Source organism: Entelurus aequoreus, linkage group LG17, assembly GCF_033978785.1.
Source record: "Entelurus aequoreus isolate RoL-2023_Sb linkage group LG17, RoL_Eaeq_v1.1, whole genome shotgun sequence".
Classification (NCBI taxonomy): Eukaryota; Metazoa; Chordata; class Actinopteri; order Syngnathiformes; family Syngnathidae; genus Entelurus; species Entelurus aequoreus.
Genome location: NC_084747.1, coordinates 43846871 through 43860027, shown reverse-complemented (window position 1 = coordinate 43860027; position 13157 = coordinate 43846871). Strand labels below are relative to the sequence as shown.

Below are 13157 nucleotides of genomic sequence, written 5' to 3'. Positions count from 1 at the left end.
CCGCATATGTGGGTAACCCCCGCCCCTCTAGGGGAGACTGAAAGCAATGGATGTCGAGTGGGTCTGACATAATATTGTGAAAGTCCAGTCCATAGTGGATCCAACATAACAGCGAGAGTCCAGTCCATAGTGTGGTGTACAGCCCTTTGTTCTTCAACTGTGGTTGTTTTTAAAGGGCTTTATAAATAAAGTTGGTATGGTATGGTATGGTAGTGTTCAAGTGACCGCCGATGACATGAAGTTAAGAGGCCAGACCTTTGTACGTCACCAAAATTGATAATGTATGTTGCTGTATGTATACTTTTGACCCAGCAGATTTGGTCACATTTTCAGTAGACCCTTAATAAATTCATGACAGAACCAAACTTCATGAATGTTTTTTTTGTGACCAACAAGTATGTGCTCCAATCACTCTATCACAAAAAAAAAACAAGAGTTGTAGAAATGATTGGAAACTCAAGACAGCCATGACGTTATGTTCTTTACAAGTGTATGTAAACTTTTGACCACGACCGTACCTTTTGAATGTGTTTGTCTATCAGAACATGGTTTTACCAAGCTAATTGACTGATTACCGTATTTTTCGGACTATAAGTCGCAGTTTTTCTCATAGTTTGGCCGGGGGTGCGACTTATACTCAGGAGCGACTTCTGTGTGAAATTATTAACACATTACCGTAAAATATCAAATAATATTATTCCGCTCATTCACGTAAGAGACAAGACGTATAAGATTTCATGGGATTTAGCGATTAGGAGTGACAGATTGTTTGGTAAACGTATAGCATGTTCTATATGTTATAGTTATTTGAATGACTCTTACCATAATATGTTACGTTAACATACCAGGCACGTTCTCAATTGGTTATTTATGCCTCATATAACGTACACTTATTCAGCCTGTTGTTCACTATTCTTTATTTATTTTAAATTGCCTTTCAAATGTCTATTCTTGGTGTTGGGTTTTATCAAATACATTTCCTCAAAAAATGCGACTTATACTCTAGTGCAGGGGTGTCCAAAGTGCGGCCCGGGGGCCATTTGCGGCCCGCAGCTAATTGTTTACCGGCCCGCCACACATTCTGCAAAAATTGCAAAATTGATAGTATTACAAAAATAAAAATAAACATTTAAAAAAGTGAAATGAGGTGAAATCTCATCTAATCTTTTTTTTTGCCATTGTTAAAAAAAAAAAAAAGACAAAAAATCTATGTTATAATGAATTATTGACATATTCATGGTTCCAATTACTTCAAAAATGTCACTTTAAAATGTTGGAAAAAATATTGCATATATTGTGTGGTTGCCATATAAAAACATCAAAGTTTTCTTTGACAAAAAAGTATAAAAACAAACAAAATAATAGTTCAAACGTAAAATCGACAGATATATCTGAAGTTGATCTCGTAACTTAAGTGTTGAAAGTAAAAAAAAAACTAATAAAAATGTATCACTTTATGAGTGGGGGACCTTTTGGATCCCAAATATATTTAGTGGGATTTTATTAATATTTTCACTGTGATTACTCAAAAATATTAAAGAATTAAAATCAATGGTGTCCTGCATTATTGATATTTTAGAGCTCTAATGACTAAATACTGCATATTTCCAATTTTACTATAAAAAACAAAATTGTCTTTGACAGAAAAGGCATAAAACCTTTTTTTAAAATTTTTTTTTTACTTTTTATGAACCTGAAGTTGATATAAAGATTTACTGTAAGCGTTAAATTAAAAAAAATAACAATAATTTGACTTATTTTTAACGTTTTAATGACTGAGACCCTTTATGGTCCCCGGGAGCCCTAAAGGTTAAAAAAGGAAGAATCCATATATTTTGTTTTGGTTTGAAAATGAAAAATATCAAAATGGGCCCCGCATGCTTCAATTTTTCCGTGTGCGGCCCTCAGTGGAAAAAGTTTGGACACCCCTGCTCTAGTGCGACTTATATATGTTTTTTTCCTTCTTTATTATGCATTTTCGGCCGGTGCGACTTATACTCCGAAAAATACGGTAGTACTATGAAGTGCTGGCACAGAACACAGTGGACTCCCGATTCGTGAAGTTTGGTCCATTTCCTTGCAGATCTGCCCCATCCAATATGGCGGAGATGTTTACGTATCCTAGCAACAATGAGGCGTCTACACATTCACGTCTACAGGGGGGAGAGGGGGGGGGGGGTCCAGTTAGCACTAACATGTGGAGAATATGTCGAAGGGCAGCTTGTTTTTATACTGTCGTCACACTAAAACTAAAAAGACACAAACAAAAATGGAGGACGGTATGGTCATGTAGCGTTTAGCCGTTAGCAGGCTATATTGGCTGGCTAGCTTATCGGTTGGCGAGAAGGAGGAACAAAACAAAAAAAGAGCTACTGAGTTGAAATGAAGTCAAGTGCCCACTTGTACAGTATGTCGTTAGCTTATCCGCTAGACGCAAAGTCCCACTATTTAGACCCTGTTCCAGAAGTTTCTGAGGTGGATGAAACCTTTAAGCCTGCTACGGTTAAACAAAAACACATTGATATGACTCTGAGTGCACTAACAGGTTCCCAATGCAGAGGCAGTGACTTGAAAAACAAACTTTACAACAACAAAAAAAAGAGAAAAAGTCTTCATATTGTATCTGCTCGTCTTAAATAGCACGCATAGCGTGTCGAGTTAAAACAGTTATTGTTACAAAACTACCACAGGGTTGTGATAATGGTTCAACATGCATACCTGCACACCTTTTCATACACACACGCACTAGTTAACAATGTCTCTCATCGTTTTTAAATGAGCTTTAAAGTTGGTTCGGATCTGTCTTCTAGGGATGAGCACACTGGTGGATTCCTTTAATTGTTTGTGGGATTTACCATGAATTGATTTACGTGGACCCCGACTTAAACAGGTCGAAAAACTTATTCGAGTGTTACCATTTAGTGGTCAATTGTACGGAATATGTACTGTACTGTGCAATCTACTAATACAAGTTTCAATCAATTGAAGCAATTGAGTGCAGTACGAGCTGTGACCAGTAGAGGCGCTGTTGATTCACCTTGAAATAAGCCTAAAAAGAACTGGCAGTGCCATAAAGTAAGATTAAATATCTCAAATAAGGGTGATATTTGCTTATTTTCTGTCTGATAAGATACTTCTTCTCACTAAGCAGATTTTATGTTAGAGTGTTTTACTTGTTTTAAGGGTTTTGGTCCTAAATGATCTCAGTAAGATATTACAGCTTGTTGCTGAGATTTGATGACTTATATTGAGTAAAACATGCTTGAAACTAGAATATCAACTGTTGCAAAGCTGTGTCATCAACACTCACAAGTATAAAACGACTTTTTTAAAGTAATAATTTCTTACTTCAAGCATGAAAGAAAAAAATTCATGATGCCGAGCGCATATCATTATGTGAAGATAATGGCACTAGTATTTACTTAATTTAAGAATATTTTTCAACATATTGAGCAAAAAGGTCTCATTTTTTTCCTACCAAGAAAAGTGCACTTGTTATTAGTGAGAATATACTTATTTTAAGGTATTTTTGGCTTCATTGAGGTTAGCTAATTTTACTTGTTTTGGAAAGTCTTGACAAGCCGAATGTTCTTGTTCTATTGGCAGATAATTCTGCTTAGTTCAAATAAAATACCCCTAATTTTTGTATTTTTTTTTTCTTGTTTTAGAACACTGACTTTTTGCAGTGTAGGAATGTCACCAAGGGATTTAATAAAAAAAAACAATTATAATCTCAGAACTATACGCATGAAATATGCAGAAATTATCGAAAACAAAATTACAATTATTATAATGTGGTGCGCCTTATATATGAACAAAGTTTTAAAATAGGCCATTCATTGAAGGTGCACCTTATAATCCGGTGCGCCTTATAGTGCGGAAAATACGGTACTTCATTTAAGAATATTTTTCAACATATTGAGCAAAAAGGCCTAATTTTTTTTCCTACCAAGATAAGTGCACTTGTTATTAGTGAGAATATAATTATTTTAAGGTATTTTTGGGTTCATTGAGGTTAGCTAATTTTACTTGTTTTGGAAAGTCTTGACAAGCCGAATTTTCTTGTTTTATTGGCAGATAATTTTGCTTAGTTCAAATAAAAAAAAACTCTTTTTTTTTTTGTTTTGTTTTAGAACACTGACTTTTTGCAGTGCAGGAATGTCACCAGGGGATTTAATACAAAAAAAAACTTTTATAATCTTAGAACTATACGCATGAAATATGCAGAAATTATCGGGGGAAAAAAATGTAAAATGTATTTAAAATACAATTAATAAAAAGTATTGTTTAACTGCCCTTCGGAAGCAAAAACAAACATGGTTCTTGCACTTATCAAACTGGTGGTACGCAGGTGTTATGTACAGGTGTGAGTCAATTAGAATATTATGCAGAGGTACGTTTATTCCCGCAATCAGATTTACAAGGTGAAACTAATACATGACATAGGCTTAAAATTACAGATGTCCGATAATGTTTTTTTTGCCGATATCCGATATTGTCCAACTCTTAACTACCGATTCCGATATCAACCGATACCGATATATACAGTCGTGGAATTAACACATTATTATGCCTAACTTTGTTGTGATGCCCCGCTGGATGCATTAAACAATGTAACAAGGTTTTCCAAAATAAATCGACTCAAGTTATGGAAAAAAATGTCAACATGGCACTGCCATATTTATTATTGAAGTCACAAAGTGCATTTTTTTTTTTTAAACATGCCTCAAAACAGCAGCTTGGAATTTGGGACATGCTCTCCCTGAGAGAGCATGAGGAGGTAGAGGTGGGCGGGGTTGAGTTGGGGGGAGCGTTGGGGGTAGCGAAGGGTGTATATTGTAGCGTCCCGGAAGAGTTAGTGCTGCAAGGGGTTCTGGGTATTTGTTCTGTTGTGTTTATGTTGTGTTACGGTGCGGATGTTCTTCCGAAATGTGTTTGTCATTCTTGTTTGGTGTGGGTTCACAGTGTGGCGCATATTTGTAACAGTGTTAAAGTTGTTTATACGGCAACCCTCAGTGTGACCTGTATGGCTGTTGACCAAGTATGCCTTGCATTCACTTGTGTGTGTGAAAAGCCGTAGATATTATGTGATTGGGCCGGCACGCAAAGGCAGTGCCTTTAAGGTTTATTGGCGCTCTGTATTTCTCCCTACGTTTGGGTACCACTTCGTGCAGCTGCGTTTTAAAAAGTCATACATTTTACTTTTTGAAACCGATGCCGATAATTTCCGATATCACATTTTAAAGCATTTATCGGCCGATAATATCAGCAGTCCGATACTATCGGACAACTCTAATAAAAACCCAATTAAAATCTTAGAACCGTACAAATTAAATATGCAGAAATTATTTTTAAAAAACAATTATTGAAAAAGTATTGTTTACTGCCCTGAGGGAGGAAAAACAAACATGGTACTTGCCTGGCAAATTCTATTTGACGTGTTACTTGGGTTAAAAATTAGAGGAAGTCGAGCTTAACTCACACTATTCTGCTCTGGCACGGATTTAGGAGGTCATAACACCATGAGCGTAAATATTTAAAAAAATGAAATATATTTTTCCCCCCTATAGTGCCCATCCCTAGTACGTTCAAAGACATTGTGTTACTCTATACACACAAACACACTCGCACCTTCCACTCCGTTATACAATTGCATAGTTCAAATTGTACGATGTTATCAACATATTGTGAGCAGTGACCTAATGAATCTTCCAAATTGGCATCGATTCAGAGGAGTGAACAGTAAATAAACCTCTATCACACACGCACACACACACACACACACACACACACACACACACAAGCATGCACGCATACACACACACACGCCATCAAATATGGCAGCCCCAGTCTGTTACTTTGTTTTTTTTTCCATATGTACATATGTATACAACTTTTTAAATATAGACAGACATATTTAGGACAAGCGACCATGGAGTTACAGTAACAATGAGCACCATGACGGGAACACTGGAGGCTGATGAGGACCAGAGGCGGACCGGGCTGGACCGAGCCATGCCAGGCTTAGCTTTACAGAGAAGAAAGTCCATCTTTGGCCATGACATGCGCACACAGCGTCACTGGAAGACAAACACTGTTGTTAGATATGTTTTCAATGATTGTATATATGGTAATCTGTTATGCAAAACAGACTTGTATGATGGTCTAAAAGTAACACCCCCTTCTTTATGGACATGATATCGCCTCATTCCCACCCGGAGCTAAGGATATAACAATAAACAGTATAATGACTAACAGCAGAACAACTGGTATTACACTTAAATGCAAACATGAATACAAGAGACATTGACATTTCTAAGAAACAACATACCCAAATCTAAACTTGTATAAAACATTGCTGTCTGAGCAACTAAAATATTTAATAGTGAACAATGCACCTACAGGCTGCACTCTACTAGACAGAGAGATCAATCCATATGCAGAGGAATAATAACAGGAATTGAAATCACATGACGTCACAAAGTGAAAGTGAAAACAAAACAAAAGAAGATAAACATATTTAAAGACTCAAATTAAAATAGTATGTGTTTGAAAAAGCCAGAACAATATTTATTGTATTAATGTGGAAAGTGTAGTGTGTTGTGTGTCTATATATTATTTTATTTATTTTTTAAATAAACTTGGTTAAACATTTCAATTAGGGATGTCCGATAACGGCTTTTTTGCTGATATCCGATATTCCGATATTGTCCAACTCTTGATTACCGATACCGATATCAACCGATACCGATATATACAGTCGTGGAATTAACACATTATTATGCCTAATTTGGACAACCGGGTATGGTGAAGATAAGGTCCTTTTTAAAACATTTTTTTAAATAAAATAAGATAAATAAATTAAAAACATTTTCTTGAATAAAAAATAAAGTAAAACAATATAAAAACAGTTACATAGAAACTAGTATAATGAAAATGAGTAAAAATAACTGTTAAAGGTTAGTACTATTAGTGGACCAGCAGCACGCACAATCATGTGTGCTTACGGACTGTATCCCTTGCAGACTGTATTGATATATATTGATATATAATGTAGGAACCAGAATATTAATAACAGAAAGAAACAACCCTTATGTGTGAATGAGTGTGAATTGGGGGAGGGAGGTTGTTTGGGTTGGTGCACTAATTGTAAGTGTATCTTGTGTTTTTTATGTTGATTTAATAAAAAAATAAAAAATAAAAAAAAAATAAAAAAATAAAAACCTGATACCGATAATAAAAAAAACGATACCGATAATTTCCGATATTACATTTTAAAGCATTTATCGACCGATAATATTGATATTATCGGACATCTCTAATTTCAATGTGTGTGTAAGTACTTTTTGAGCACATTTAACAATACAGTGACAATACTGATAATGATTATGGTCACAATACCCGTGATATGAAATTTAAATATGGTTATATCCCTAGTATGCGCCAAATGTAGAAAATCTCAGAAAAAAAGGCTTCACTATGCATCTTAAAATAAAGCATGGCTCTCTGCCAACAATGTGTCCCTCAGCTAGAGACATTTGTTAGATATTTTTTGTTTTTCTTCAGCAAATAGGCTAACTTAGTATTAGAGATGTCCGATAATGGCTTTTTTGCCGATATCCGATGTTCCGATATTGTATATTGTAGCGTCCCGGAAGAGTTAGTGCTGCAAGGGGCTCTGGGTATTTGTTCTGTTGTGTTTATGTTGTGTTACGGTGCGGATGTTCTCCCGAAATGTGTTTGTCATTCTTGTTTGGTGTGGGTTCACAGTGTGGCGCATATTTGTAACAGTGTTAAAGTTGTTTACTGCCAACCCTCAGTGTGACCTGTATGGCCGTTGACCAAGTATGCTTTGCATTCACTTGTGTGTGTGAAAAGCCGTAGATATTATGTGATTGGGCCGGCACGCAAAGGCAGTGCCTTTAAGGCACGCCCCCAATATTGTTGTCTGGGTGGAAATCGGGAGAAATTCGGGAGAATGGTTGCCCCGGGAGATAAAGCATTCGTTGGCCGAAATATCGGCAGTGCGATATTATCGGACATTTCTACTTAGTATGATGATGTTTTAAATGCTATGCTAGTTGCTTAAATGTGTGTCCTCCTGTCCCACTCCTTAATGTTACGTTGTTGTATATGGTATTTGATGTATGGCATCTATTATTTTGAGACAAGTGCAGAATTACAGTGTATATGTAAAAAGTAGATAAAAGTACACAATACCGGGCTCATTAACATCACCATTAAAGCTACAGACACAAAATGACGTGTTCCCAGAAAGGCTTACCAAAAGAACTCTCTAAAAAGGTCTAATTCCAGCATCAAGGCTATATTCTGTAACAATGCACTTCCAACACACACTCTAAGACAAATGACAAATATTATTAAATGAGACCTTTTAATAATCAAAGGTTGTACCTCAGCTGGCCCGCCTCCCTCTGTTGCTTTCAGTTTCCTCAAACTCCAGATCCTGGAGCTCCATGGCCTCCACCTCCGTTTCACCTGTGCGGGGGTCCGCAGGCACATGGGGGTCCTGAAAGGAGGGCTCCTCCTGGCAGTAACTGTCCGTTGCAGTGTATCCCGGGTAAGAGGAGCCGGCGGGGGGGTGGACGGCGACGGTGACGGAGGCTGACGCCGTCACCGTGGTGATGGGCTGGCCGTAAGGGTTGGGGTGGTGGTGAGTGGAGGGGCGCCCCCGATGGCCCGCAGAATGTTCTCTGTGGCTGTGAGCGCCAAAGTGGCCCCCGGCATCTGTGGAGGATTCAAAAGCGTCCGTGCGTGGGCGGGGTGGGGGTTGGGCATGCCGGGACGGCTGGCCCTTGGGGTCCCTGTTACGTTGAGTGGTGCTGGGTGGTGGCCGCGCATTACAACCCTGAGAACCCTGAGAAGGAAACAATTAAGTGATGTTTAGTATTCCAATAATAAATCAAATTTTAAAAAAAATACTTAAATAATAATAATAATAGCAAATAAAAGTAAGATCATGCATTGTATTGATTGAGAATCATATTATCATGTCAGAGTGATGAGGCATAACATCCTGCTCCTTTTCGTACACACAAAATATTAAATTTTTTTTGTTTGTTTTCATAGTACTATTTTTTTTTTTAAATACAAGCAGGCTTTATTGTTTTATTTTTTTTTCTTTGAATTGTGCAGATGACAAATATTTTTTATGTCTAAATAAAAAAATACAAAAAAGAGTACTACCAATAATGAAAACAAATCTCTATTATTAAAAAAAAGATCAGTAAAAAGTAGGGATGTCCGATAATATCGGACTGCTGATATTATCGGCCGATAAATGCTTTAAAATGTAATATCGGAAATTATCAGTATCGGTTTCAAAATTATCGGTATCGGTTTCAAAAAGTAAAATGTATGACTTTTTAAAACGCAGCTGTGTACACGGACGTAGGGAGAAGTACAGAGCGCCAACAAACCTTAAAGGCACTTCCTTTGCGTGCCGGCCCAATCACAAAATATCTACGGCTTTTCACACACAAAAGTGAATGCCCCGCATACTTGGTCAACAGCCATACAGGTCACACTGAGGGTGGCCGTATAAACAATTTTAACACTGTTACAAATACGCGCCACACTGTGAACCCACACCAAACAAGAATGACAAACATGTTTCGGGAGAACATCCGCACCGTAACACAACATAAACACAACAGAACAAATACCCAGAACCCCTTGCAGCACTAACTCTTCCGGGACGCTACAATATACACCCCACCCCTAAACCCCCCGCCCACCGCAACCTCCTCATGCTCTCTCAGGGAGAGCATGTCCCAAATTCCAAGCTGCTGTTTTGAGGCATGTTAAAAAAAAATAATGCACTTTGTGACTTCAATAATAAATATGGCAGTGCCATGTTGGCATTTTTTTCCATAACTTGATTTATTTTGGAAAACCTTGTTACATTGTTTAATGCATCCAGCGGGGCATCACAACAAAATTAGGCATAATAATGTGTTAATTCCACGACTGTATATATCGGTATCGGTTGATATCGGAATCGGTAATTAAGAGTTGGACAATATCGGAATATCGGATATCGGCAAAAAAGCCATTATCGGACATCTCTAGTAAAAAGTTTAGCTTATGCATGTTTGTTCATTAAAAATTAATAATCATGATATGTGCTAAGTATTTCCTTGGTCTACAGATTGATCACAGGAAGTGAACAAGTGTTTTAGCAATGGCTATTCAAAGGAAGAGGGGTGGGATTAAATAAGACCTGCTTCTTCCCACTCCTTTTCGGACGTGTTGTGATGAGAAACTGTACACATGCATGTTTAAAATAAACAAATACCAAATAACTATAGGGAATATGAACATTTCATCAATAGATTTAAAATAGGATATTAGTTTGATGTGGCAGAATTTTAAGGAAAGTGACACTTCAAGCGTTATTGTCATTGCAATTCAATTATTTCAAGACAAGATTAATTGACAATAAGAATAATTCTTAACAGATGAATGAATTGTTCAGTTTTATTGTGCTAAAAAGAGTGACAAAAGTCTTCTTACCGAGGACATCCTAAAGGCTGCAGGCTCGGGCTGCCTGGCTGAGCGCCTGTGTCCTGATCCTGCCCTCCTTTCCTCCTCTGTCCTGCCTATTCTGCTCCTGCTGGTGTGGAGGCGGTACTGCTGCTGCTGCTCCACTCCCGCTTGTCCTCTATGAGAGGGCGTGTTGTAGCTCTGCAGCTCCTGGCTGACGCCCGACGCGCTGCTGTTGGAGCTGTACTCGGAATCTGAGGAGTCCGAGGCGGCGCCTGAGGTGATCGAGGCAGACGCCGTGGGCTGAGGTCGGACCGAGAAGTGGACCACGTGGGAGGGGGCGTCGGGGGTGGGTAACCTGCAGCGTCCATCCACTGGAGACACCTGGGATATAAATGAAAGTAGAGGAAAGGGCACTTAAATTATAAGAGCATACCACGCATTCTTCATGACACTCCAAATTTGTAGTGCCACCTATGGTCTATTTTTTATCTTTTTTCATATGTTAGGCACACCGGATTATAGGGCGCATTAAAGGAGTCATATAATTATTATTTTTTTCTAAATTGAAATCACTTCCTTGTGTTCTACATAACTTGAAATGGTGGTTCTTTGGTCAAAATGTTGCATAGATGATGTTTTACAGATCATCTTCAAGCCGCTTTCTGACAGTCGCTTCGGGATGCTCCGTTTTGTGGGCGGTCTTATTTACGTGGCTCACTTTCGGCAGCGTCTTCTCCCCGTCATCTTTGTTGTAGCGGTGTAGCGTGCAAGGACGGGAGTGGAAGAAGTGTCAAAAGATGGAGCTAACTGTTTTAATGACATCCAGACTTTACTTAAATCAATAACAAAGCAGCATCTCCTCATCCGGAAACAACCACACCGGAAATGTGTCTCGTGAGAAACCGTCCGACCGGAACTCTCTAATAACTAAAGTCCCTTGGGTGAATAATGTAAACTCACTACACCGGTATGTTTTAGCGCTTTCATGGCGAGTTTACTGACAGATATAAGTAAGAACGTTACACTACTTTATATTAGAAATGACAACAGCAGAGAATGAATGTCCAATAAGAAGATAGAGAAAAAGAAGATTATCGACTACGCAATTTTTCAGGATTTATGCCAGTCCCAAATACACATCAGCAGGTACCAGAAGGTAAGAAACGTTGCTTTAGCAAATTATTGCGAATTAAAACGCCTTAGTGATACATCAGATTGTAGGTGTTTTTTGTTGTTGTTTTTTACCCTTCGCGTTCATATTTCGCTGTGTTTGTTGCATTATTGTTGCGTTTCGCTTGATTGTAAAATATGTCGATCGAGAGGGTTGTGACGTTCATACGTTGTAAATATTTAGTGTTTTATCGGTCATAGTTTATATTGTGAATCCCAAATTCTTTATTTTCATGTACATTCTGGGTGTCTCATTCAGTAAAACATTTTAAAATTCCAATCCGTTTTTTAGGGCGGTCTGTCATTCAATGAGACATTATTGTGAGGTTGTGTATTAGTGTTCCTAAAAATAGATATACCGGCCCCCAGACACATTTTTTTCCCTAAATTTGGCCCCCTGAGTCAAAATAATTGCCCAGGCCTGGGTTACATCTAGTCTATTCAGACTACAAAATCCACTTTAAGATGTCTAATATTTATTCAAGTTAAATTTATGCTTACAGAAATTAGTCCATCTTATTTTTTGTGTATTTATTTAGTATACAACAGTTATTTGCCATCCAGTTTAAGTACAATGGTAAACAATTCTAAAGTATAACAAATAAAAGTTTATAGGGTTACATGCATTATTATTATATCTTATGATTACATTATAACCACAGTATCGTTTTTATCGGTTATTTCTTCAGTTTAAGAGCATGATGTAGACATAAAGCTAAATATTTTTGAAAGTAACATACAATATTTTCCGCACTATAAGGCACACCTAAAAACCTCCAATTTTCTCAAAAGCTGACAGTGCGCTTTATAATCCGGACCAATATTGAGCCACAACAGGTCTCACAACTACCCAAACCTCTACTGTAGCGTCTATTCTATGCGCTTTATAATGCGGTGCGCCTCATATATGAACAACATTTTAAAATAGGCCATTCGTTGAAAGTGCGCCTTATAATCCGGTACGCCTTATAGTGCGGAAAATACGGTATTGCATATTGTTTTAATGTGTGGCACCTTTAGACAAAAATATGTTGATTAAGAGTCTAAAAGTAACATGTCTTCCTTCACTGGTTATTTTTGCAGTTTTATGCATTTTTATGTATAAAATATAAAAATTGCAATTCAAATCGCAATTTTGGAGAGAAAACTGGCTATTAGGTTGTTTCTCACGCAAAATACTGCATTTTTGCACTTGTTTTTAATTGTGCACGCAGACACCCACTAAAGTACACACAATTTTATAGTTTGCGGTTTGCAGTTTGCTGGGGTGGTATATTGAATCTTAGTAGATCAGGCCCTTAATCATTAGGCAAAGCAAATGTTTACCTCAGGATAGGGCCCAAAGTAGGACAGCAACACTGGAAGAAGGACCAATCCGTTCAGAACCCCTAGCACTGTTAGGATGGCCAATACTGCAAAGAAATACCTGCAAACACATACATTATATGAGTGTACTGTAATAAATCTGAACAGTTGCA

The 13157-nt window shown here is 37.7% G+C and overlaps 1 protein-coding gene across 1 annotated transcript in view; it reads right to left on the bottom strand.

The window, feature by feature from the left end:
* Positions 1-464: 464 nt before the first annotated feature.
* ptch1 (patched 1) overlaps positions 465-13157 on the bottom strand; it is a 132015-nt gene continuing 119322 nt past the window's right edge. Inside the window, exons 21-24 of the mRNA XM_062025728.1 lie at positions 13006-13105; positions 10537-10890; positions 8416-8878; positions 465-6080 (exon numbers count right to left, since the gene is read on the bottom strand). Of these exons, the coding sequence (XP_061881712.1) occupies positions 8417-8878; positions 10537-10890; positions 13006-13105 (916 nt within the window). The 3' untranslated portion in view covers positions 465-6080; position 8416. The remainder of the gene's footprint in view (positions 6081-8415; positions 8879-10536; positions 10891-13005; positions 13106-13157) is intronic.